This window comes from Carassius auratus, chromosome 33 (genome assembly GCF_003368295.1).
Source record: "Carassius auratus strain Wakin chromosome 33, ASM336829v1, whole genome shotgun sequence".
NCBI classification, from domain to species: Eukaryota; Metazoa; Chordata; class Actinopteri; order Cypriniformes; family Cyprinidae; genus Carassius; species Carassius auratus.
Window position 1 is genome coordinate 2,501,462 of NC_039275.1, and position 25,461 is coordinate 2,526,922.

A 25,461-nucleotide genomic window follows, 5' to 3' on the forward strand; every position below is an offset into this window, starting at 1 on the left:
CTGCATTTTTAGAACATTTTAAAATTAGGTGAATTTAAAATGTGTGTTTTATTAAAGACTCAAATTAATTGCCATTAAATAAATAAAAATTTTTTTTTTTTTACTACATTTTTTATTAAATAATGCGTAATGAACACCAAATAACAGCTTTTTTTTATTATTAGATGTGTTTTATTTTTTTATGTAATTTTAGATTTAGAAATTAAAAACATTTTAGATAAATATGATACTTCTTTAAATTCTTTAATAAAAGCCTTTAATATAATTCAAGTACTATAAGTACTATAACACAATAGATTTAATACAGTGTGTGTAGAAAAGAAAGGGACCATCCTTGGATCAGGATGTGGCTCCAAACTGGATGAAAGTGTGGAGGAAACTGGTCAGAGAGGCGACCGAGAGGCTGACAGCAACTCTAAAGCAGCTGCAGGAATGCATGACGAAGAGTGGTCATTGTGTGCATGTGATCATAATATCACAAGTATCAACAAATGTGGTTGCAAGAAAAAAGCCACTCCACTAGAAAGGCCACATGCAGTCAGACTGACTGCACTTTGAACAAATTCACAGTGTAGATTCTGAGACAGATGAATTATTTGGCCTCGACACCAAACATGTCTGGCATAAATCCACTACAGCTCAGCATCCAAATAACAGTGTTCCTGCAGTAAAGCATGGAGGTGGAGATGTCCTGTTATTATCTGCAGCAGCGAATGGAGCATTTGTCAGGATAGAAGGAAAAATGGATGGGGCAAAATATCATCAAATTCTTGAGGAAAATCTGCTGCCCTCTGCCAGAAAGCTGAACTTGAGCAGCTCTGCACAGAAGAGTAGATAATTATTGCAAAGTCTAGATGTACAAAGTTAGTGGAGACAAATCCCGACAGACTAAAGGCTGGAATTAAAGTAAAAGGGAGTTTAATGTAAATACAGACACAAGGGAGAGCCTTTTTCCAACTCACTGATTCTGTTTTGTTTTGTTTTTTTGTTTTTCAGATATATTGCTTTCATCTTTCACTTGGATGTTATAAGTTGCATTGAGTAAATACAGCTGGATATATATATATATATATATATATATAGAAAAAGAAGAAGAAAGAAAAGTGACGTGAGATTCATGTTATTTTTATTTGTTATTTCTTTCTTCTTCTTTTTCTATATATATATATATATATATATATATATATATATATATATATATATATGTATGTATGTATGTATGTATGTATGTATATATATATATATATATATGTGTGACCCATACTCAGAATTCATGCTCTGCATTTAACCCATCCAAAGTGCACACACACACAGACACACACACCCGGAGCAGTGGGCAGCCATTTATGCATATTTGTTTACATTACACTTATGTATATTTGTTTGTAATGATTATTGTATCTATTCGAATCTATTTTATCTATTCACAATTAACACGTTTTTATTTACTAAAATAACATTAAGCAGCAGTGTTGCGGTTTCAATGAATGACGTATCGTTGGGCGTGGTTTCGTCTGCGATGGCCCCGCCCCTCTACGCCTGGGGTTCCCAGCGGGGCTGAGCGTGAGACAGACGGAACCCGAGAAGAGCAGAGACGGCCTGAAACATGACAACCAACATCCGATATAAGAGCAGAACGATGAAATCCGGTAATGACACAAACGCTGTAACTGTTTAATCTGTTTGACTGGATGAAATGCTGATGATTTCTCTCTTCCTCCCGCATCCCGCACCTGCTTCCCGCATCCGACCCTCCGCTGCTGATGCTGCTGTCGATGCCCGCATTCAGAGGACAGTGAGGTGAGGAACGACAAACTTCTCCACATTTCGCAGTTAAACTTCAGTTATAGAGCTTCCTCGAATTCGGTTGACAAACCACCATTTCCACACAGATAAACCGCGCGACATAAAATTTCACGACCCTCTGTTTTAAGTCTGACAGGGCGTTTTAAGCATTTTGTGATTGCAAATCATTTTTGTGCGTTCGTGCTCGGTGTTTACGAGGTTTGAAATCGTTTCGGCAGATTGTTATTTCTCATCATCTCAGCCGTCATGGTTATAATGTGCGCTGTCACTCAGTCTAGCCTTGAGGAAATCTGATGTCGTTCTGAGCTCTGGCAGATGATGATAGTGCTGTTTCTCTCTGGAGGTGTTGTCATGGTTACAGGAGTGTGTGAGAGGCAAGAGACCAGCGCAGATGCCTGAAGTGTGAACCCTGAGCTGTGTGTGTGTGTGTGTGTGCAAATACATGTCTATAGTATCTGGTGAATATTTGAGTGTTAACTCTTCAAGCAATCAGATCTGTTGGTGGTTTGCACCTAAATGTTGTTTCACACATTCTAGTATCACTCGTAAAATAGTCTGACAATCATTTTTATTTATGTGTGTTTTGATGCATTTTTCTAGCTAGAAGACCTTAGTTTATTTTACAATCCAGTATATGTGGTATTGTCATATACACATTTTAACATCAATATTTTTTAATCATTTTATATTTCAAAAATGTAAAAGATTTTACTGCTTAGATTATTGCTTTAAATGTATAATTGTTATTATTATTATGCAAGAATGCATTAAATTAATTAAAAACAGACAGTGAACCCATTTATAATGTTGCAAAAGATTTATATTTCAAATAAATGCTGTTCAAAGAATCTGTTTCCACAAAAAAAAATATATGGCAGCTCAAATGTTTTTAACATTGATAATAATAAATGTTTCTTGAGCAGCAAATCAGCCTATTAGAATGATTTCTGAAGATCATGTGACACCGATGATGCTGAGAATACAGCTGTGCATCACAGAAATAAATTACAGTTTAAAATATATAAAAAATAGAAAACAATAATAAATAATATTTCACAATTTACTGTTTTTACTGTATTTTTTGATCAAATAAATGCAGCCTTAGTGAGCAGAAGACTTCTTTAAAAACATGCATTGAAAACTTACAGACCTCAAACTTTTGAACAACAATGTTTATCTGCTAAAGGTTTTTCATCATTCAGAAGTATAAATGCATGCATGCAAATATAAATTGCTAATTCAGTTTTACAAACAATTACAAAGAAATGGCAAGTAACACATTGAATTAAACAAAACTTTGAAACTTTGTAATAGAAAAACTGTATTTTGTTATAAAACATACTACAAAAATCTTTATTTACAACTTTTTAAAAAATCTTTTTTTAACACCATAAAAGCATCTGCTAAATGATACAGAAATGCTTTAATGCGACATGAACATACAGACTGAAGCTGTTCAGAAGGTTTTTACACATCGTCCAGCACTTGACCCACACACACACACACACAGACATGTAGTAACTAGAAAGCTCATCATCCTACGCAAAAGCAGAAATGCAACAGTTCACACCCACACACAGACACAAACACACTGGCAGTGTTACAAGCTCTTTCTCTCTCATACATACACACACACTCATTGTCGTGTTCCTTCCTTCTCCCTTTGTCATTTTCTGTTCTCTTTCTGTCTCTCTGCATTGAGGCTTAATAACTCAATGGTGTGGAATTCTGGCTGCCATTTCAGACATGTCTTATTTATCTCTGAAAAGGTCGATGCATTGAAATAAGACTGTGTGTGTGTTTGTGTGTGTGTGTTCATCTGTCTGCAGTGTGCTGTCAGCTTAGTGCGCAGCTGCATACAGCATGACTTTTGATCGTGAAGTCAAATAGCCTGTGCAGTTGCTCAAATGCCACAGCAATAAACATCCATCTCAGTATCTACAGTCTGAGAGAGTGTGCTGTAATTGCTCTAGACAGAAATGTTATATTTGGTCGAACTTTCCCTTTACATGTGAGCCTGTTTTGCTTGGGTCAGTATGATTGATTTTTTTCTTTTGGAAAGAAATTTTTATTTTTATTCGGCAAGCACACATAAAATTGATCAAAAGTGTCAGTAAAACATTTATACTACAACATATTTCTATTTCGAATAAATGCTGTTCTTTCTATTCATCGTGCATCACAGTTTCCACGAAAATATGAAGCGGCACAATGGTTTTCAACATAAAAATGTTTCAAATGAGATTGATTGCTGAAGGATCATGTGACACTGAAGACTGGAGTAACGATGCTGGACTTTCAGCTTTGCATCGCAGGAATAAATTACATCTTAAAATACATTCACAACAGCTATTTTAAATTGTAACAACATTTCACAATTGTATTTTTTAAAAGTATTTTTGGTCAAATAAACACAGCCTTGATGAGCAGAAGAGACTTGTAGCATATATACAATACAGTTTTCTTTAGATATTATTCCTGGATTGTGAAGTGCTGTGACAGGTTGTCAGTTTAAACCCCACCAGGGATGGTCCCTGAGCACTTAACCTCATGTAACTCCAGAGAAAACTGGCCCTGTAATAAGTGTATTGCAAGTTACTCTGTACTCAGTTCAAACACATGCCTGCACTGTTTGTACTGCCATAGAGGCCTGAGGATGTTTAGTGGGCACATTCATTCACTACTCATCGTCAGACGTCTATCCACCCGTCCATCATCATGACATCATCAGGGTGTCCCCACCCATGGTCACTCGCTCGGTGTAATGTGAGACACACATGGGGCATTAATGGATGACATCATTGGTCCCACCTCACTGAAAGAAGACCACTGTCTGAGATTATCTGACCAAGACTTGCTGGACGGAGAGATTGTTTTATTTCAGTGTACCTTTCTGGTTAAATAATGGATAGGTACATTTCTGAAAATACAAAGAAAAATGTTCTCGTACACAACAAGGTTGTTGCTATGCAGTGGCTAAGATATTCTGAATGACTTTCTTTGCTTTGCTATATGATTGCTTGGGTGTTCTGGGTGGTTGCCAGAGTGTTGTTTTGCAGTTGTAGAACTGTTTTGAGTTTGTGAGTTACATAAAAGCTGTTTCTTCTATTTCTTTTGACACGTTCAAAGATGCGTTTCTTTAATACACTGATCGTATTAGAGTTCCTCAAAACAGTCCTGATTAAACACAATTCAGAAATCGGTCAGTGTCTGGTGGGACTATTGTATCAATAAAGGACATCTGTTCTTCTCCATTCAGCAGACCCCCTCTGGACCACCCACCCCCCTACCCCCCACCAGCACATTCATCATCTAAATGCATGACCAGACCCCCATAATGGGTCGAATCATGCTTCATACTAAGATTTGTATTAGCGCTGTTTGCTCACTATTACTATTGCTCACGTTAGGGTTAGTGATCTAAATTAACCCCTGAAACTTTAACTCTAACCCTAACAGAATTGCATAGGCAGGCATTTCATTCAGAAAATGTGAAAATCTGGTTTGAAGATGTTCAGTCACATATATTCACAGAATCTTATCCGGCATGCTTTGAATGTCATCAGTATGAGCAGATGCATGCAGGGGCGGATCTAGAAAAATATTGATGGGGTGGCGAGAAGGGTGCAGGAATTATTGAGGGGTGGCAACATATGGCAGACATATATATACTGAATTTAGTCACAGTTATCACAGTTTGATGATAAATATATGTGCAAACTACAAAAGGACACAGGCTATCGTTTACAAACTTAATCTCATGCAATCAATGTCTTGCATTTGAAACAGTTCATATAAGGAATAAGTGACCATACTCCAAAAGCACCACCACACTCACTAATGCATACAGTATATTAATACTTCTTTGTATATTATTATTTGAAGTAACAAAACCATGTTTAATTTGCAGTTACCATGGCTACAAGAACGATTATTTGTGGTGTTATTGTTAAAACCATGGGTAATTGTCGTAAGGGAACCTGAAAAAAAAAAAAAAACTTTCACAGGAATGTGCCTGAAAGTGATAAACGGGCCTCGTTTTTACCTAAATGATTTATACTTTATTTTAATATATATTAAAAATGTATAAGGTGTGCATTGTAGCTGACACCTAAATGAACACATTACAACTGTTTTATGACTGCAAGTCTTTCTCAAATGCTCTTGAGCTTCAAATTTGCGTTTGAGCCCATGTAAAAGAGTTGTATAATTTACATATGATTTACAGGTTATTTGAATAAATATCAAACATTTAATTTAATTGTGCATTATAGCTGACATCTAGCTACATGAACAATTACAGTTGTTTTTATGACTATAAATCATTCTCCTCAAATGCTACTGACGTCAGAAAAGTGTATACCAATATCGCATGTAACTTTACATTTAAGGTCCCTAAATTTGAGACTTGTCCAACGTCCAACGTAAAGCCAACTTTATGCCTGTTTTTTTTTTTTTTTTTTACTTTTAATTTTCCTTTCTCTTCGCTGGTTTGCTGATGTACTCTACCCGGGCATAGAGGTTCATCCATCAATTCTGAAGATTTAGCCGCAAACATGAGGTGCGAGCGGTCGCGATCACGGATAGGAGAATGGAGGAAGTTTTTTTTTTTTTGGAGCAACTGGGATGGTGCCCATAGACAGTAGATGGTGTCCCCTCTGGGAGTTGGTGCTCTACGCAGACTGCGTACTCTGCGTTTAGGCAGCGACGGTACTGAACACCAGGGGCGGCGTTAGGGGTGGGCTAAGGGACAGGCCCCGAATGTTTTCAGTAAAGCCCCAAATGTTTTTATTACCACCATGCCATCAATGGGTTTTCATGCCCAATAAAGTAATTTATATTAGAATTTAAATAAATAAATATCTTTCGACTCTTACGTCAACAGTGTCTGTAAATTTACCCAAGTATAGGTCTGAGTCTAGTGCTTCTGACTGACATGTAAACTGGCTAACCTCAATGAGCGTCTGTAAGATCCAGCCAATGAAATGAGATCTTTTGGAGGCAGGCGGTTTGTTGGCATGTAGTATTTTACTAGATCATTTTATTTGAAAATTAAAATGGATATTTCAAAATTCTTCTTCTTCTTCTTAAAAAAAAAAAAAAAAAAAAAAAAGGAAGTAAATCCCCCTCCCAGCCAAAACACTTGAACGCCAAGATACAACAGCTTCAGGTATATGTAACTTTTATTCATAGTATTATATTTCTTTTTCGGTTTTAAATTGTGTCTGATTTAACGTTACATTTTGAACACCTAACAGTTAAGGGTTGCGCAGCAAAGTCTTTAGGACACACACAGACACAGACTGATTTGTTTAGTTTTTGAATATACTTGATACTGTTAAAAGGCACATCATTAAATAAAAAAAAATACGAGTTCACATTTCACACCTAAACAAGCGTGGAAAACGTATTTATAACTAGCTACTAAAATAGTTAAAAATGCCTATCCATATACAGCTATGATTTGGGAACCCCAAACTGATTCAAATGATTCGCGATCCTCAAATGATTCGCGATCCCGCTACGAACTCCCGAACTGACTCAAATGATTCGCGATCCCCAAATTGACTCAAATGATTCGCGATCCCGCTACGAACTCCCGAACTGACTCAAATGATTCGCGATCCCGCTACGAACTCCCGAACTGCTTCAAATGATTTGCGATCCCCAAATTGACTCAAATGATTTGCGATCCCGCTACGAACTCCCGAACTTATTCAAATGATTCACGATCCCCAAATTGACTCAAATGATCCGCGATCCCGCTACGAACTCCCGAACTGACTCAAATGATTCGCGATCCCGCTCCAACTCCCAAACTGTAGTCAGATGACTCAAATGATTCGCGATCCCGCTACGAACTCCCGAACTTATTCAAATGATTCACGATCCCCAAATTGACTCAAATGATCCGCGATCCCGCAACGAACTCCCGAACTGACTTAAATGATTCGCGAACCCGCTACGAACTCCCGAACTGACACAAAAAATTTGCGAATACAAATAATGCTATAAAAGTGTGCACATCGAGAGAAATAAACAGCAGATGTTCATGTTAACAACTTCTTTAGCTTGATCAAACGCTGCTAATACACATACATTTGTTAATAAAGTAAATAAAACAAAAAATGAATGTTTTAATGCTACTGAATAAAAATAAATGATCCACTCAAAAGTCTCTGCTCATCATGACAGGACCTGGATCAGTGAGCTGCTCTCGGGCCGATGACGTCACTTTCATGGAGGCATGTTGTACACGCCCCCGTCCATTGACTCCGCCCCCACGCCAAAACAGTGCCACAAAGAGAGATGTGCAGAAAATAAAGCGCAAAGGAAAAATGGTATCGCAAGCTCAAACTAGACTGACACGCAAAGTAAAAGCAGCCTTGCAAATAAATTAATAGATATGACCATGGAAAATATGTATTGCAAAATCATTGCTTCATTTGTTTCATTTGTTTTGCAATTCTTAATTTTTGTTTGCAAAAAGCAAATGTATTTTCCTCAATATTTTAAATAAAATGTTTTAAATTTGTTTTTGTTTTTATTGTTTTTGTATATTTTAAACAAGGTAAATCTTTCTGATTTATTAAAATAAAAAGTCACATACATGGATTTTTCTGGGCTAAGCCCCGGATCTCCACTCACCGTAGAACCACCCCTGCTGAACACCTTTAATATTGCAGACACTAGTCCATATCGAGATTTGATTAAATGCTCTTTTAAAAATGGGTATTTACGCTTTTTAAAAGTGGGTAACGTATCACGTAGTAGACTACACCACTGTAACGTTAGTTATTTATCATCTTAAAGTCTGTGCTTTCATTAAAGCTTCATTTATTGATAGATAATCGATTTTTACCCAACTTTTCCTCCTGAGTCTCAGGCCGTTGACACACTGGCTGCGTGTCGTGAGCGTGGCGGTTCTGCTGCTGTTTTTATACAGTCTATGGTCTTTACACACCAGAATCGTGCGCTGCTGCTGCTGTAGTAGGTGAAATAGAAGGAGGCCGCCGACAGACCAGGGTCTTGTCTTCATGACAACAAAATCTATACTTCATTTTGAGCATAAATATAAAGCCTACTGAAGGACATCGTCAACAGTATTGACAGCAAAATAGACTATGTTTGACAGGTGTAATACTTGAAAATCGAAAATTATTAATTTATTTTTTAAATTACATTTATATCTGAATATATGTCAGAGTTTGAATAATTTGAGTCAGTTAGGGAGTTCGGAGCGGGATCGCGAATCATTTGAGTCAGTTATGGGGATCGAGAATCATTTGAGTCAGTTCGGGAGTTCGTAGCGGGATCGCGAATCATTTGAGTAAGTTATGGGGATCGCGAATCATTTGAGTCATTTTGGGAGTTCGGAGCGGGATCGCGAATCATTAGAGTCAGTTCGGGAGTTCGGAGCGGGATCGCGAATCATTTGAGTAAGTTATGGGGATCGCGAATCATTTGAGTCATTTTGGGAGTTCGGAGCGGGATCGCGAATCATTAGAGTCAGTTCGGGAGTTCGGAGCGGGATCGCGAATCATTAGAGTCAGTTCGGGAGTTCGGAGCGGGATCGCGAATCATTTGAGTCAGTTTGGGGATCGCGAATCATTTGAGTCAGTTCGGGAGTTCGGAGCGGGATCACGAATCATGAAAGATTGGCGCTTGTAAATTTTCAAATTGGCCATAAACTTTAATTCGTTGCTGCCAACTGGGGTGGCAAGGCTTTCTTATAGGGTGGCATTTGTGCAATACAACAATTACACAATAGGCGGGAATTTTATGTAACATTAAGTAATTTAAGCTTTTAATGCATTTAAGCTTACATCCATTAATTTTTGTGGTTCGTTACAGTCTGATTATCTCTAAATATCAGTTGATTCCTTTTTTATGCTATATATAAGTGAGTCACTGAATTGTGTCATTAGTTGTAATATCAGGAGTCAGGATGAAACAATTACATTATGAATCTATGTGTATATGTGAATGATTTTACTGATGCTGTGCATGGAGAGAAAATCCTCGAGTGTTTGTCTTTCATTAAACTAGCGCCCCCTGGTGGAATGTTTCAATATATGTATGTTCAGAGTCTGAAATATTTTTTTCTTCTTTTTTTTTAAGCACATGATTCTTCAGATATCATTTTAATATGCTGATTTTCTGCTAAAATATATTTCTAAATAGTATCAATGTTGAAAACAGTTCTGCTACTTCACTTTTTCTTTCAGGATTTTTTGATTAATTGAAAGCTCAGTAGAAATATTTGTAACATTATAGATGTCTTACTGTTACTTTTGATAAATTTATTCAATCCATGCTAAATAAAATTATTCATTTCATTTAAAAAAATCTTACTGACCCCATGCATCATCACAGCATTTGCAGATAATGCTCTTGTAAAGGTCAGGCTGCTGTGCTGAAGTCTGTAGAAAAGCTGGGCCAGTCTGAGAAGGTCTGTTGGGAAGGGTGTGGCTGCCGTCTTACTGAATGTTGCTCCCTAAAAATACACACACACAGAAATCCCTGCACCTCAGAGCCATCTGTGGAAAAAACGTGGGGGAGGAATGAATGACTAAATGAATGAGTGTTTTTATTTCTGACAGTTTTTATTCCTGTTTTCAGTTGCCCCACCCCCTCCCTGTCTAAAATTGCTTCCATGCTTCTTTTTTTTTTTCTTTACGTCTTTACGTTTCTCTCTCTCTCTCTCTCTCTCTCTCTCTCTCTCAGCCATTACCTTCTTTTGTCAGTCTTTCATTCAGTCATGTGGGGATTCCTCTGTGCGCTGAGATGTGCTGTGGGCCAGAGACAGACAGAAAACAGGGAGAAGGAAACCAGAGAGAGTTTATAGAGACAGAGAGTGATAGACTGAGGGTAACGAAGGTATAAAGAGGGACGGCACACATTTCTGAGACGTCTCGTTTAGGATGGACACCATGATGCTACAGGAGAAACTGGTGGAGAAACTTCTGTGTCCCCGAACCAGAACCACACGACAGAAGGTTCGCTGTTTATGTCTTGTAATATATATATCTATAGCAACTGCTTAGCAACACCCTAGCAGCCTCATAGCAACATGATTAAATCATTCAGTATACATTAGCAACCACATGAAGCCTTTAAATAATATATATTATGAAAGTATTTTTAATGCATTATTGATGTCTTGCACTGCACCATTTAATGCATTGCATGATCTCATTGTAATTGTAACCATGATTATGTGTAATAATAATATTTTTGCACCTTTAGAATATTATGCATGGTGCGTGGAAGGCTGTTTCCACCACAGAATAAAAAATAAATAAATAAAGGTAATTTTTTATATCACAATTTTTTTTCTTACTATTTGGAGCATTTTTTTTTAAATTGCGAGATATAATCTCAAAATTGTGAGATATAAACACAGAATTGCAAAATGTAAACATAATTGTGTGATGTATACTCTAGATTTTAGAGGCAATTTCTTTTTTTATTTATTTTTTCTTCTGCATGATAAAGCAATTGAAACAAGGAATCTGAAAATATTCTAATGCATTTTTACTTACTAAAATAAACTTAATAAACTAAAATGCACTGTAATATTTTTTATATTTGATTAATAAAACCATATAATGCATTACAATGTGCATTATACTGTAAATACCTTTATAATGCATTGCTCATAAAGGTTACAAGTGTTACCGCTTTTTCTTCATAAAATGTAAAAATCCAGTTGAGCACACATGCATCTGTATTCCTCCTCTCTCACACAGACTGTACTTGTGGGTTGAGATAAGGCAGGGTTTCTCTTTTCTAGGATGATGGACAGGGGAAACACACATGACGGGTTGTGAGATGCTCTGGCAGTCAGATGAGTTGAGTTTGGCCCAAGTTTGAGTGTGATAAAAAGGCCTTTTCAGCTCATGTAAATATGGCTTCTGTTCTGTCTGTGTGTCTGTGGTCAGTCAGCTTGGCCTGCACACTGAGCTGGTTCTGCTGTCTGGTTTAATGGTGATGTTGCTTCCCGTCAGTAATTTCTGTGTTCTCTGTGTCAGTTTGAGCGGTTATGACTGCTGAGCGGTTTCCGGCACAGTTGGTAGATCTGCAGGAGGCTCAACACTACTGAGCTTTTTATTCTGTGCTATTTTTGCGCCAGTCTGACCATTCACAGAAGTTTGGTCTTAAAGGGACAGTGCCCCCAATAATCCTTCAAAACATATAACTTACTTTCTTTCATATAATGCAAAATAATAAATGATACAGAATGTAAATGGTTTGATTTGTGTCTTTCAGGACAAACAGTATGTTGGCTTCGCTACGCTTCCTAATCAGGTCCACAGGAAGTCAGTGAAGAAGGGCTTCGACTTCACTCTGATGGTGGCAGGTACGGATGAAATCCTAATCAATAACATGTGACGCTGACTTCATGTCCATCTTTGTCAAGAACGATTTCACTGTGTGTGTTTTAGGTGAATCTGGATTGGGAAAGTCTACTATAGTTAACAGCCTCTTCCTCACAGATCTCTATAAAGACAGAAAATTGCTAAATGCAGAAGGTAAGAATTGTCTTAAAGGAACAGTACACCAAAAATTTTATTTTTATTTTATATGAATATAGGATATACTGCTACTTGTTTTTTTTTTTCTTAAAGAAAATAATTCTTTTATTCAGCAAGAATTCATTAAATTGATCAAAGGTTAGAGTAAAACCATTTCTAACGTTACAAAATATTTCTATATCAAATAAATTCTATTCATCAAAGAATCATTAAAAAAACTAAAATGTATCATTGCGTCTACAAAAATCTGAAGTGGCACAACTGTATTCAACATTAATAATAATCATAAATGTATATTGAGCAGCAGATCATCATATTAGATGATTTGTTAAGATCATGTGACACTGAAGACCGGAGTAAAGATGCTGAAAATACAGTTTTGATCACAGAATAAATTACATTTTAAGATATATTCAAATAGAAAACAGTTATTATAAATTGTCATAATATTTCCCAATATTATGAGTTGATGACAAAACAACAACAACAAAACATTCAAATGTCTTACCAACCCAAAGGTCTCTACCAGTGTAGCATACACATTAGTTTACATCTCTTCAACAGGTTTGTTAGTTTGAATGCTATATTGTGCGTTTTTCTGTAACAGAGCGTATAAATCAGACGGTTGAGATCACCAAACACACGGTCGACATCGAGGAGAAAGGAGTCAAACTCAAACTCACCATTGTGGACACACCGGGGTTTGGAGACGCGGTCAATAACAATGAATGGTGAGAACTCAGCTGCTCCTAGCATCCCATGAGCATAATTACGAAACAGATGCTTACGGTCGTAGATGCTGAATGCTCAACACAGCATTTTATGAAAGCAGAAAGCCCTTTAGTCATATCTGTATTCATAATATAGTAGAGTGGTTTCCCAGACTGGGGTTTCATGAGTTGATGCAAATCGAATAAATAAATAAATCATAAAAAAAAAAAAAAAAAAAAAAAATTGCCTGAATGACATGTGACCATTATTAATCAATAAGACAGTTGTGCACGAGCAAATGTGTTAAGTTCTCAGGTTGACTATAAGTAATTATTTTTAAGACAAAGTAGATTAGCTGACAAAAAAAGCCTTAGTGTGTTATTATGCATGATTCTGTTACTCTGAAGAGTGTGTGTTTGTGTGTGTTTGCAGTTGGAAGCCCATCACAGACTACATTGACCAGCAGTTTGAGCAGTACTTCAGAGACGAGAGTGGACTGAACAGAAAGAACATATTAGACAACAGAGTGCACTGCTGTCTGTACTTCATTCCACCGTTTGGACACGGGTACGAAGGGTTAACGGGTCTGTCTTGCATGGGTCAGGTTCATATGCATCATCTTCATATTTGCATAATCGGCCTCAGGCCATCCAAATGTTGATGAGTTTGTTTCTTCATCAGATTTGGAGAAATTTAGCATTACATCACTTACTCAGTCACCAATGGATGCTCTGCGGTGAATGGGTGCCGTCAGAACAAAAGTCACAATAATCCACATGTAATCCACAGCACTCCAGTCCATCAATTAACATCTTGTGAAGAAAAGCTGCATGTTGGTAAGAATCAAATCCATGTTTTTAACTTCAAACTGTTGCTGCTAGTTGTTTCCGAATCCATGATCCATAATACTGGTCTATCCAGTTAAAAGTTGGTCTTGTCTGAATCAGGAGTGAAATCTGCACAGATCAAGCACAGTTTAGAAGCCAGAACTCATATGTAAGTGGATTTTGATGTGAGAGAACAGCAGGGGATTGACTTTTCCACTGGAGGAAGTGTTATTATTGATTATGGGTTCATGTCATAAATGGCAAGAAGCAAGGGTTTGAAGTAAAAAAAAAAAAGTCTTAATGACGGATTTGTTAATAAAAACACGCAGAATTTCACTTCTCCAGATGTTTACTGATGGACTGGAGTGCTGTGGATTATTGTGATGTTTTTATCAACTGTTTGGACTCTCATTCTGACGGCACCCATTCACTGCAGAGCATCCATTGGTGACTGAGCAAGGTGATGTAATGCTACATTTCTCCAAATCTGATGAAGAAACAAACTCATCTACATCTTGGATGACCTGAGGATGAGTACATTTTCAGCAGATTTATTCCTTTAGAAAACCAGACACTGACTCTCAGCTGTGAATTCATGACTTCATATAATTCTCGAGTGTTAAAAGTAAATATATTTGACTTTCTCATCCTGGACGAATACTTTGTCTTCCTAATTAAAATTATACAGTTTTCTTAAATACAAAAGAAGTCAATAGAAATGGAATGTAGAGATGGTTGGTGGTGAAAGGTCCATGATCTTCATATGAATATCATAAGCATCAGATGTTCAGACTGAAATTTCTTCTCTGCAGATTGCGGCCGGTAGATGTGGAGTTCATGAAAGCGCTGCATGAGAAAGTGAACATCATTCCTCTGATCTCTAAAGCAGACTGTCTCACTCCTAGTGAGGTCAAAAAGCTCAAGGGAAGGGTGAGTGGACACTATCTGATCGCATGTCAACAGTTAATCTGATTCTTTTATAAAAGTGGTGCTCTTTATTGTATACCAGGCCAAATGCATCCGATTCAAGCCGGTGGTTTGCTGCTCTTTTGCAGGCTGTGCAGCATGATTGTCTTGTTAAAGCTTGGGTCTGTTTTCCTGCAGGTGCGAGATGAAATCGAACACTTCGGGATTAAAGTCTATCAGTTCCCTGAGTGTGACTCTGATGAAGAGGAGGAGTTCAAACAGATGGACAAAGAGCTGAAGGTCCGGTAAACACATTTGAACTCTTCTAAATATCCCAATGAATTTGAATGAATATAACTTTTTGAGGAGCTGGATGAGTGAAGCTGATAAACTGTTGTTATGGTGCAGATGTGTTACTGTTCATAAATATGATGAGGAGGCGGTGTGTATATTGAATACTGAATGATTTATGTGTCTTATGTGTGTGTGTACTGTAGGAGTGCACTCCGTTCGCGGTCATTGGCAGTAATACAGTGGTGGAGGCCAGGGGTCAGAGGGTCAGAGGTCGTCTCTACCCCTGGGGCATCGTGGAAGGTCAGTATCCTCAAGCCAGAAGCGCTCTAAACAGACATTAACACTTGGCTAATGGATTGTGCATACTTATAGTATGTTGAAATTACTACAGAAGGTCAAAAGTGTCATGATGATAAGGCTGGGTGATAAACAATATCATGCATGGACATTTTCACTCTGATAGTTCATTTCACAAGCTTTTCACTGGTACACTGTTTCAGTCTTATGATGAAGTTTGTCCCTATACTAACACACTAGACATTATTAGCGTAAAGACCACTACAAACTCATTGATTATTGGAAATGAAAATAATTTTTAAGCCATGACTGACAGGAATTTGTCAACTAAATCTGCGAGCTGTAATTTGAAAACTAGTATATTTGCATACCATTCCTATTAAAATGTTAACACATGTTATCTGTACATTTTGTTTTTATACAATTTGTTATCTATGTATTTGCTATTTTTTTAAATGCTATACTATTTCCCTTTTTAGTAGACTTGAATAATCAGTATCTTAAACTGAAATATTAGTATTGGTATTAACTTAAAATGTTGATAGTGTACAAAAAAAATTCAAAAGTTGCTTATTTGCAAATCAATGCATATTAAATGTGTGCACTAATCTTTTATGTTAGTGCTGACTATGACTAGTCTGTCAAGTGCTGGCTAGAATAAATAATTAACATGGTTTAACGATCATATTTGTACTTTTAATTCTTAAGTACATACTTTTGTACTTTTACTCAAGATTTGTGTACTTCATCCACCGCAGTGTAAATGTAGAGGAAAAGCTGTTTGTGTGTTAGTGACAGTGAACTCTATTGCATTTCTGTGTGTGTGTTGTTCAGTGGAGAATCAGTCTCACTGTGACTTTGTGAAACTGAGGAACATGCTGATTCGCTCTCACATGCACGACCTGAAAGACGTGACGTGTGACGTGCACTACGAGAACTACAGAGCCAACTGCATCCAGGAGATGACCAGGTGTGGGACACGCACAGAGTGATTAACGCTTGTTTATTGAACTGTCCTGCATAGATGTGCATAAAATGCATGTTTGTGTTTGTGTGTTTCAGTAAACTTGCGCAGGATAACCGTACAGACAGTCCACTACCCATCCTGCCTCTGCCAACACCAGACGTGGAGACAGAGAAACTCATCAAGATGAAGGATGAAGAGGTACAGAACAATCATCACTGATATTAAACCAGCACTGAGAAATGTGCTGCAGTTATTACGACACTGGTGTTATTGAGATACTATTATAGCTTTTCTTCATAGTTTGAATTAGTGTTTATTTTGATATTTTCTGTTTTCTATTTAAATTTGTTCAACTTTTAGTGGTTGTTTGTTCTTGTAATTTATATATATATATATATATATATATATATATATATATATATATATATATATATATATATATAATTTTTGCTTCATATACACAAGCATTTTATTGGAAAGAAGACATGCTGCTACGTCAAATTTAGATGAAATTACTAAACTGTAAAAACATGTGTGGTTAGAAAAATATAAAAACAATACTGTGAACATTGTGAAATATTATTGCAATTTACTTTATTTTCTGTCCGTGTTAAAATGTAATTTATTCCTGTGATGCGCAGCTGTTTTTTCAGCATCATTCCTCCAGTCTTCAGTGTCACATGATCTTTCAGAAATTATTATAATATACTAATTTGCTGCTCAAGAAACATTTCTGGTTATTATCAATGTTGAAAACAGTTGTCCTGCTTTATACAGTATTTTTGTGGAAACTATGACACATTTTATTTTTCAGGATTCTTTGATGAATAGAAAGTTAAAAAAAAAATAGAAATTTTTTGTAATGGAATCTTTTGGAACATTTTAAATGGCTTTACTATCACATTTGATCAGTTTATAAAAATTCTTGCTGACTAAAACTATTCATTTCTTTAAAAAATAAAAAAGAATATATACAGTATACAGTATATATAATATTTGACCCCAAACTTTTGAACAGTAGTATATTTTATGTAAAATCTTGCTATAAAACTATAACGTACAGTAGAAGAGACAGACAACTTGAATAGAAAAATGATTTATTTTAGCAAGAGAAAATGAGATATTGGGATAATAAAAAAGCATGCTGATATTGTTATTGTTCATTTCAGTTTTTTCACCAATGTAAACTACAGTTAAGTTCCAATGACATGTTCCTGACTGTGTGTTGTTTTGTCTGTGCAGCTGAAGAAAATGCAGGAGATGCTGGAAAAGATGCAACAACAGATGCATGAGAAAGACCAGTGATGCTGACACACACACACACACACACACACACACACACTACAGCCCTCACAGCAGCCCTCAGATGTGAATGAATTTAAATGATACTGTACAAATGTCATATCTACAAGCATGACCCTCAGATCCACTCTGTCCATCTGCTCGGTCCTTCTGTCTGCTTGCATCAAATACAGTGTGTCATGTCATGAACGGACATAAACCAGTCTGACTTCAATTCACTTCTGAAGGTATCTCATTTATATTGACTTTTTGTGTGTGAGTTGTTTTCTGAAACATGCATGCATGCAGGGGTTCATGCATGCATGTGTGTGTGTGTGTGTGTGTGTGTGTGTTCGGAGAGACAGTGACGTCCCTTTGCTATGAATTTGTTGGGTTTGATTTTTTTATAGTGCTTGAACTCAGTGAATGTGAACATAGAGTACGACTCCAATAACTGTTACCAAAAAACAAACTTAATGCAGATGGCTGGATTTTGCTTGTTTTATAACAATAATAATCAGAATAAATCCTTGTGTTATTATGAATGTTAATGGCCTTCGATAATTTAATAATTTATATTATAATGTCAATTGTTTATGTAAATCTTGAAGTAAAGCTTGCTAATAAATTTGAATAGTTTACCATTTGCTGTTGTGTGTTTACTAGTTTCATATCCATATGACTAATGTCAGAATATATATAATTTATAAAAATATTTTAAATGTAACACCACCTTGCATCATATTTGCTGAATGAAATCGAACACTTGTTTCTTACTAGTTTTGAGGTGCTGATTCCAAAAATAGTGGCTGTTCTGCTCGAGTATGTCCCACTTTCTCATGAAATATGGTATTTTTGCTTTCATCAAACATTTTTAAGGTGAAGAAGTTTTATAGTATCCTTTAATCAGCTGAAAATCTGCCACTAAGATATGACTCGCATCTCCTTCTGATTAGCCATATGCAAATACATGTACAGATATTAAATATCCATATATGAAATATTGTCATATGAAGTAAAAACATACATAAAACCAATCTGAAATCAGAACAGTTTGATATATGTGCACATATATTTACATACCTAAATATGAACGTTTATGTATGTGTAATACATTTTTGGGAATATATATGTCCATCATGAAACCTGTCAGTACGTGTTGATATTAAGAAAATATAAAAGATAGACATATTTAAACTAGAAAACACATAAACTTGCATTTATATAAAATATTTATTGTTGACACACATGATCGCTACATATAATAACATCTAAAAAAATGATCATGTAGATATTTTATGTACATACACAGATTTTACTATGGGGATTTTATTTATGTTATGAACTTAAAATGTACATTTGTGAAAAATATATATTGCCTTACATATATCTTTAAGGAAGAATCACTCTTGATATTGAACAGTATGTCACTAAATAGTATGTCAGGGTTAAATACTATATCTGGTTACGAAATGTGAACACTATATATATGTATAATAATACATGTGCAATAATATACACTATATGTCAATGTGCAATACCATCTCTAGTCACTTAATCAACACAGCTACTCATGCCATTTAAATTGTACTTTTGTATAAACATATGGGAATATCAATGTGGAGCCTAACATGCATTACTATAAATGGTCACTTTACTCAGATTGCTCAGTGTGAATATCAGGACTTGTAAAAATTGTACTGTACAGTCTTATAGTCTCATTTATTGTCTGTGGTTATATGTTTGTTTCTCTAACACCAGTCAGGAGCATGCAGTGCTCCTAATTTCGTTGTATGCAGAAAATACCATGACAATGAAGGCGTTCAATTCAATTCAGTTCAATATGGGTGCAAGTGTTTGTTCAGTTCTCAGCTGATTTGCACATGTATGAATGATTCTAAAGCATTATTTTATGCCTAATCCTAATTGCCATTTTTTCCCCCACTCCTTTCCTGATTGTAAGTTAAATTATGCATTTTGAATATCCCGTTTTGACATTTGTAAGGTTTTGTCATTATCAAATTAGGTTATCGTCATTCTACGGAGATATAAACCCACGAAGAAGATAAATGCAAAGTCTTTAATAAATCCACACAAGGGTAAATCCAGGATAGAACAGGAAAGAGCACACATGAGGGATGTAGTAGACAGCACAAGGGAACACACGACTGAACACAAGGATAATTAACAAAAAACACCTGCCAAATGACAATCATACATAGATGGAAAACTGGGTCACACAGCGCACATGAGGAATGAAAACACAACAAACAGTCCTGGATGTGACAGTAATATTAGGCTTTTTTGACTGAATGTGAACTGTGTTGTAGCTGTCCAGTCTGTTTCAGATGCTGGATGATTCCTGCGCTCTTTATTCACTGGGCAACACTGGGAATTTAACTGAGCTCAAAGGAAAAGCGGTTATGGTGTCCCTGCAGCATCAGAGAGTGAAAGTGCGGCCCACTTCCTGTCACATATTCCTCTGAGGGGGCGGCTTTAAGGAGGTTTTATCAGTGTGACCCAGCTGGGTTTGATGGTGCAGTCTTCACACTTCTTCAGACTGATACTGACACACAGACACGCTGGTGACGCTGGTAAGAACTTCACTTTAAAATAATTTACTCAATATATGCATTATTTCTGTAGCTTAAATATGACTTATTCTTGATTTATTTAGCTGGAAATGTAATATTATTCAACAATATTGTTAATTTGTTCTGCTCACCACCCATTGTATTGGGAACCTTAATGAACTAAAGGGCTGGTAAACGCATACTTGTATTTAATGAATAATATGTTTTTGGTTAAAATTTGATATTTAAATAAAATAAGAACAGAAGACAAGGTCCATAAGCTGTTTTGTACCAAGTGTCAAATGTTGAGTAATTTATAACTTTTTTTATGTTTAATAAAATAACATAAAGTATATGAAAAATAGAGCTATATATAAAATAAAATAAATCTTTAATGCAAAGTCTGCTTACACACACAAGGAATTTTCCTTTGTAAATATAGCTACCAGTCTACATATTCAAATACAACAAGAAGAAGCATAATAATAAAATAAAAAAAAAAATACAATTGTATAAATTCACCATAGGTTAAGAGTCAATAAACTACTACTATAATAAATAAATAAAACAGAATGCTAATAATGCAGTGTGCCGATGAGATGTGATGTGTACTTTTGTGTGAATAAACAGCAAAATAAAATAATGAAATACAAGATTTATAAATAGAAATATAAGAAAATAAATAGAATGCTCTGACACTTTGACTGTGACATTATATTTATGGCATTTATATTTTTATGTACAATTGCATTTATATAATATATAATGTTTAAAAACACCATGACAACACCACTGTAGATGCCAAAAACATGATATTGCATTGGTTTTGCAATATCCAGTAACATTTTAGTACTTGTTTGTCAGCATTATTTAATTATATTTAATAATAAATTCATATTTTTATTGATTCAAATGTTGCTGTAATTTTGTAATTCAATTTCAAGCTAAAAATGTGCATTGGATTTGTCCTCTACATTGAGACCATGAAATGTTTGTATCATCCTGGTCCTTTATCTTTGTCTTCCCTGCTTCCTTTGCTTCCTCCTAAATTTCCAGATAAGCTTAAACATCGTTGTCTATTCAGTTTAGCACTCCATACATGGAAACCAACCAATATTTGAACACTAAAAATATCTGGATGTCACTGCAATTTTTTTGCACACACTGATGAATCGATCACACGGTAAGAGCAGGAACATGTATCAGGATTGTGACGGTGGTTCTGTGTCTCTGTGCAGTGTGTGTGTGCTGGCATGTGGTGTTTTGCGCTCGTGTTGAAGGTGGTGCTGTCATTGCTGGGCAGTGAGATGACCGTGGCTCAGCTCTCATGTCCTGAGGTGTGCTCCTGTGCGGCCGGTGTGGTGGACTGCAGTAAACGCGGCCTCACCACGGCCAGCCTGCCCTCCTCCTTCCCTCCATACACCACCGAACTCCACCTGAACGACAACCATCTGACAGCTCTGCCCAACGGCCTGCTGGACTCACTGCCCGCCCTGCGCCTGGTCGCCCTCCACGGGAACCCGTGGTCATGTGACTGCGGCATCCTTTATCTGAGAGGCTGGCTGCTCAAACAGAGAGACAACAACTCCATACGGTGAGTGTCTAGATGAAATACTAAACAGTGATTTTTCTTATTATTATTATTGTTATCAAAGTCCTTTCTGTTGTTATTCATTCATGCACTAGGCAGTTTTGAGATTATGGTTTATTTTGCTTCCATAACAGGTCTTTTTTCAGATTAGAGGAAAGAAATCAACAATTAAAAGTTATTTATTTCATTATACTTTATCTATTTGCATCTTTAGATTGTAAATAGAACACACATCCTATTTTAAAGGACATTTTCTCAAAATTAGATTACTTTTTTTTCCTGCATGACCCAGAAATCTCTTCTTGATATTCCAATCTTTATTCCCATCTATATTCTTAATTGTTTAATATTTATAAAATAATTCATTTTTCCCCCTGTTGGTTAAAATAAAACAAGACAACGTTTATAAGCTGGTTTCTACCAGTTGTCAAATGTTAAAATATATGTATAAATGTCTTTTATTTAAATAAAATAAAATAAAATAAAATAAATTGTATTTCTGACTTATGGAGTGATAAAAAATAGATATACAAAATCCCCATTGTTATTTAATTTAACATTTAACTCTCATTTGTCGGCCTGGGTTATTAATTAATTAAAACTAAAATTTAAACCATTAAAAAATGTTACTTTAAATAAAATAAACCTAAACTGGAATGACTAAAACTTAAACTAAAATGGAATCAGAAAAAAAATAAAAATAAAAAAATATTGAAATTAAATGAAAAATTGTGACCTTGCTTTCAATGTTCAGATTTCTGTTCTGGAAATATGCAAACGTGTGCAAATACATCATTTGCATCTTCAAACATAATATTTCAGAAAAATCGTAATAAAATTTTTTTTTGAATGTCTCAATGTACTTTGACTAATTAACTGGTGAAATGTGGTGATATCTGTTAGTTATTAATGATTTTTCACAGTTGTAAATTGGAGTATGTTCACAATATCGATATAATTGCTCAGTCATGACGTCAGAAGGTACAATATGTATTTGTTTCACCTGCCTTAATATCTCAATTTCTAGACAGCAATAAAATCAAAGTCTCCTGCTTCTCATATGCAGTGGCGGCTCCAGACAATTTTGATTGGGGGGGCAATGGGGGGTCCTGGTCTTTTCAAGGGGGGTCTCATGAAAACCAACAAAAAATATAGTGGACATGGCTAATAACTGCATATTTCTGCTACTAAACAACAAAAACACCTTTGCAATGTAAACAAATGACAGGCTACATTTGTTATTCATATCCTTCACACTGCACTTTCATGTCAGGTATATTATGCATTTTTATTGACATTGATATTTTTACATTTATTTCCAGATAGATATTATTGAGTTTACAGGTTAAAGTGGTCTTGCTGTTGTAAACACTGTTGCTATTGTAGAAAAAATATTTGCATCACATTTAAAATATAATTATATTTTAATTCATTTCTGAATTGTTTTTATTTTTATAATGATAATTCAGAGAATGAGAAAATCTGAATAAGCCTTACCAGTGTTGTGATAATTATTTTTATGTGTTAAAAATAAATAAGTAATGTAATATAATAAAAGTTTATTCAAATAACATAAAAAAGAACAGACCCCTCGATGCCTGTGAAACTTTTCTCCCTCAAACAACACGCTAGTGTTACTTCTACAATACAGGCTACACACAGCAATATAAACAACGTATCTGCATGTTCTCACATCACATCGTTCTTGTAAAATAATAATAAGTAAATAAACACCAAAATCACTTCGCTGAGAATGAAACACCACTTACCAGCTGCCACGATGTTTAAAATATCCTCTAGCAATTAAAAAATGCGCGTGCAGCATGAGGAATCTTCCTGGTTGGATGAGGTCGTAGTCAGGTGAACGGTCATCATGTTGGTCATTTTATTTACGGCTAAATTATTATTAATAAATTGTACTAATATTATGATTGGGCGTGGGCAGGCATTCACAAAAGTGTATGTTATTACAAAAAAAAAATTTGAGGAAATTTTGCTTTGACAAAAGGGCACTTAAGGGGCAAAGGAGCAGGTGCTCAAGTGAACCGGTTCTTTCGGACAATTCGATCAAATAAACCAGTTGAAAAAAAAAATGGTTCACCGGTTCTTTTGCGCTCGATGTAATGCCGTCATTGGCGATGATTGCCCTTCATTCAAGCCTTTGGTTTACCCGCGCTTATAACATTAGCACAGAATCAGTTCAGAATCAATCACCAAAAGAATCAGTTCGGTTCAGATGCGCTCTGTGTCAGTCTGCTTCACGCTGAATCACGCATGCGCAGTTATCATCAGCTCATCGGTTCTCGAATTGGACGCGTCCGACAGAAACGGTTCTCGGTTCAGTGTATGAATAAATGTCGAAATAATTATTATTTATTATTGTTCTGCGTAGTTTTAAGAGAAACATTTTTGGATCTTTATCCCGAGTATATATATTTTTTAATCAGGAAGAGGCTGGGGGGTCAAATGGGGGGTCAAGGCATTTTTTTGGCAGGGTCTTGAGACCCCCCAAGACCCCCCCTGGCGCCGCCGGTGCTCATATGTTTATTCTGAGCTCAGAGCTTCAGGAGAAACATCATAAACAGAATTGACACTTTTGTTTTTCAGGAACGTCAGCTGCAGTTCTCCTGCTCACCTGCGGGGGCGCGTGCTCGCCTATCTGTCCGAGCACGAGCTGCTAGAGTCCTGTCGTTACTGGCTGTGTAACCTGGCTCTGGCCTCTCAGATCAGCCTCTTCATCTTCATCGCGGTGCAGGTGCTCCTGCTGGCCTCTGTCATCCTCTTCCTCCGGAGGTTTGAGCTGCTCACGCAGGAGGCGCGACGCACGGCCGCGGAGAGCTTCACGGCGGAGGATGACGCGACGCGCAGCGATGAATACGCGATATTAAAAGACAGGAGATTGTAGGACGAGACGGTCTTAAACCAGACCAAAACGAACGGACTGTGTTCATTTCATTGTAATAATTTTGCACAGTTAATTTTTATTTGTCATATAAGAATTTCTTTGTATTGCTTTAAAAAAATATATTTTATTTGCATACAATCAGGCAAAAAAAAAAAAAAAACGCTGAATTTAGTTTATACAAACAAATAGCTATTTACTGTAATAAATAAATAAATAAATGAAAAAAAATTATATATATTAAAAAACGTGATCACGTCACTCTGTCCTTGGCAGTGTTGGGGAAAGTTAGGCTACTTTTAAAAGTAATGTATTACAATATTGCATTACTCCCTAAAAAGTAGTTACTTAATTACTTTTTATGTAAAGTAATGCGTTACGTTACTTTTGCGTTACTTTCTAAATATGAGCAGGGCTTGATATTTTTTATATAAAAATATAAAAATACAGATTTTTTTAATATAAGAAGCTCTATTGATAGCAAATGTAAGAGCCCTTTCACACCAAAACGTGTAATGAATAAACCTCAGGCTGAAGGAAAGTAAATTCACGTCTGTACAGTAAAAAAGCTGGAGAAGAACGTTTAACTCTTCAGCAAAAAAATTACAAAAATTGTTAGTTCATCTAAAATTATTTTTGCTTATTAGTTTGGTTGATCTGGATTACAAATGTCAGTAGCAAAGACATTAGTTTGCAAAATGGGATTAGATACATTTGTGTTATTTAACATATTTAATTGTTGCAGGTTTGCATCATATTCTGAGTTTT

At 35.9% G+C, this 25,461-nt stretch overlaps 2 protein-coding genes across 3 annotated transcripts; both read left to right on the forward strand.

The window, feature by feature from the left end:
• The first annotated feature begins 1,462 nt into the window (after positions 1-1,462).
• LOC113052717 (septin-5-like) lies at positions 1,463-18,273 on the forward strand. 2 transcript variants are annotated; one of them, XM_026217131.1, is made up of 12 exons: positions 1,463-1,649; positions 1,790-1,800; positions 12,079-12,169; positions 12,255-12,341; positions 12,952-13,075; positions 13,488-13,622; positions 14,695-14,812; positions 14,987-15,088; positions 15,286-15,382; positions 16,214-16,349; positions 16,442-16,544; positions 17,589-18,273. In XM_026217131.1, the coding sequence occupies exons 1-12, from the start codon at positions 1,607-1,609 to the stop codon at positions 17,649-17,651; spliced, it is 1,110 nt and encodes a 369-aa protein (XP_026072916.1). In that variant the 5' UTR covers positions 1,463-1,606; the 3' UTR covers positions 17,652-18,273. The 2 variants fall into 2 exon arrangements, with proteins under 2 accessions (XP_026072916.1, XP_026072915.1); XM_026217130.1 differs by lacking the exons at positions 1,463-1,649; positions 1,790-1,800 and adding an exon at positions 10,550-10,805.
• Positions 18,274-20,064: 1,791 nt separating this feature from the next.
• LOC113052720 (platelet glycoprotein Ib beta chain-like) lies at positions 20,065-24,724 on the forward strand. The gene is made up of 3 exons (XM_026217136.1): positions 20,065-20,221; positions 21,439-21,794; positions 24,399-24,724. Exons 2-3 carry the CDS (start codon positions 21,454-21,456, stop codon positions 24,694-24,696), a joined length of 639 nt encoding a protein of 212 aa, XP_026072921.1. The 5' UTR covers positions 20,065-20,221; positions 21,439-21,453; the 3' UTR covers positions 24,697-24,724.
• The last annotated feature ends 737 nt before the right edge of the window (positions 24,725-25,461 follow it).

What these genes read in the sequence shown, in the direction of transcription:
- LOC113052717 (XM_026217130.1), top strand. Translation starts at nt 10,731, where the DNA reads ATGGACACCATGATGCTACAGGAGAAACTGGTGGAGAAACTTCTGTGT. An exon ending in GCGGTCAATAACAATGAATG is followed by an intron (nt 13,076 to 13,487) that starts GTGAGAACTCAG and finishes GTGTGTTTGCAG; the next exon opens with TTGGAAGCCCATCACAGACT. An exon ending in ATTCCACCGTTTGGACACGG is followed by an intron (nt 13,623 to 14,694) that starts GTACGAAGGGTT and finishes TCTTCTCTGCAG; the next exon opens with ATTGCGGCCGGTAGATGTGG.
- LOC113052720 (XM_026217136.1), top strand. Translation starts at nt 21,454, where the DNA reads ATGTGGTGTTTTGCGCTCGTGTTGAAGGTGGTGCTGTCATTGCTGGGC. An exon ending in AGAGACAACAACTCCATACG is followed by an intron (nt 21,795 to 24,398) that starts GTGAGTGTCTAG and finishes TTTGTTTTTCAG; the next exon opens with GAACGTCAGCTGCAGTTCTC.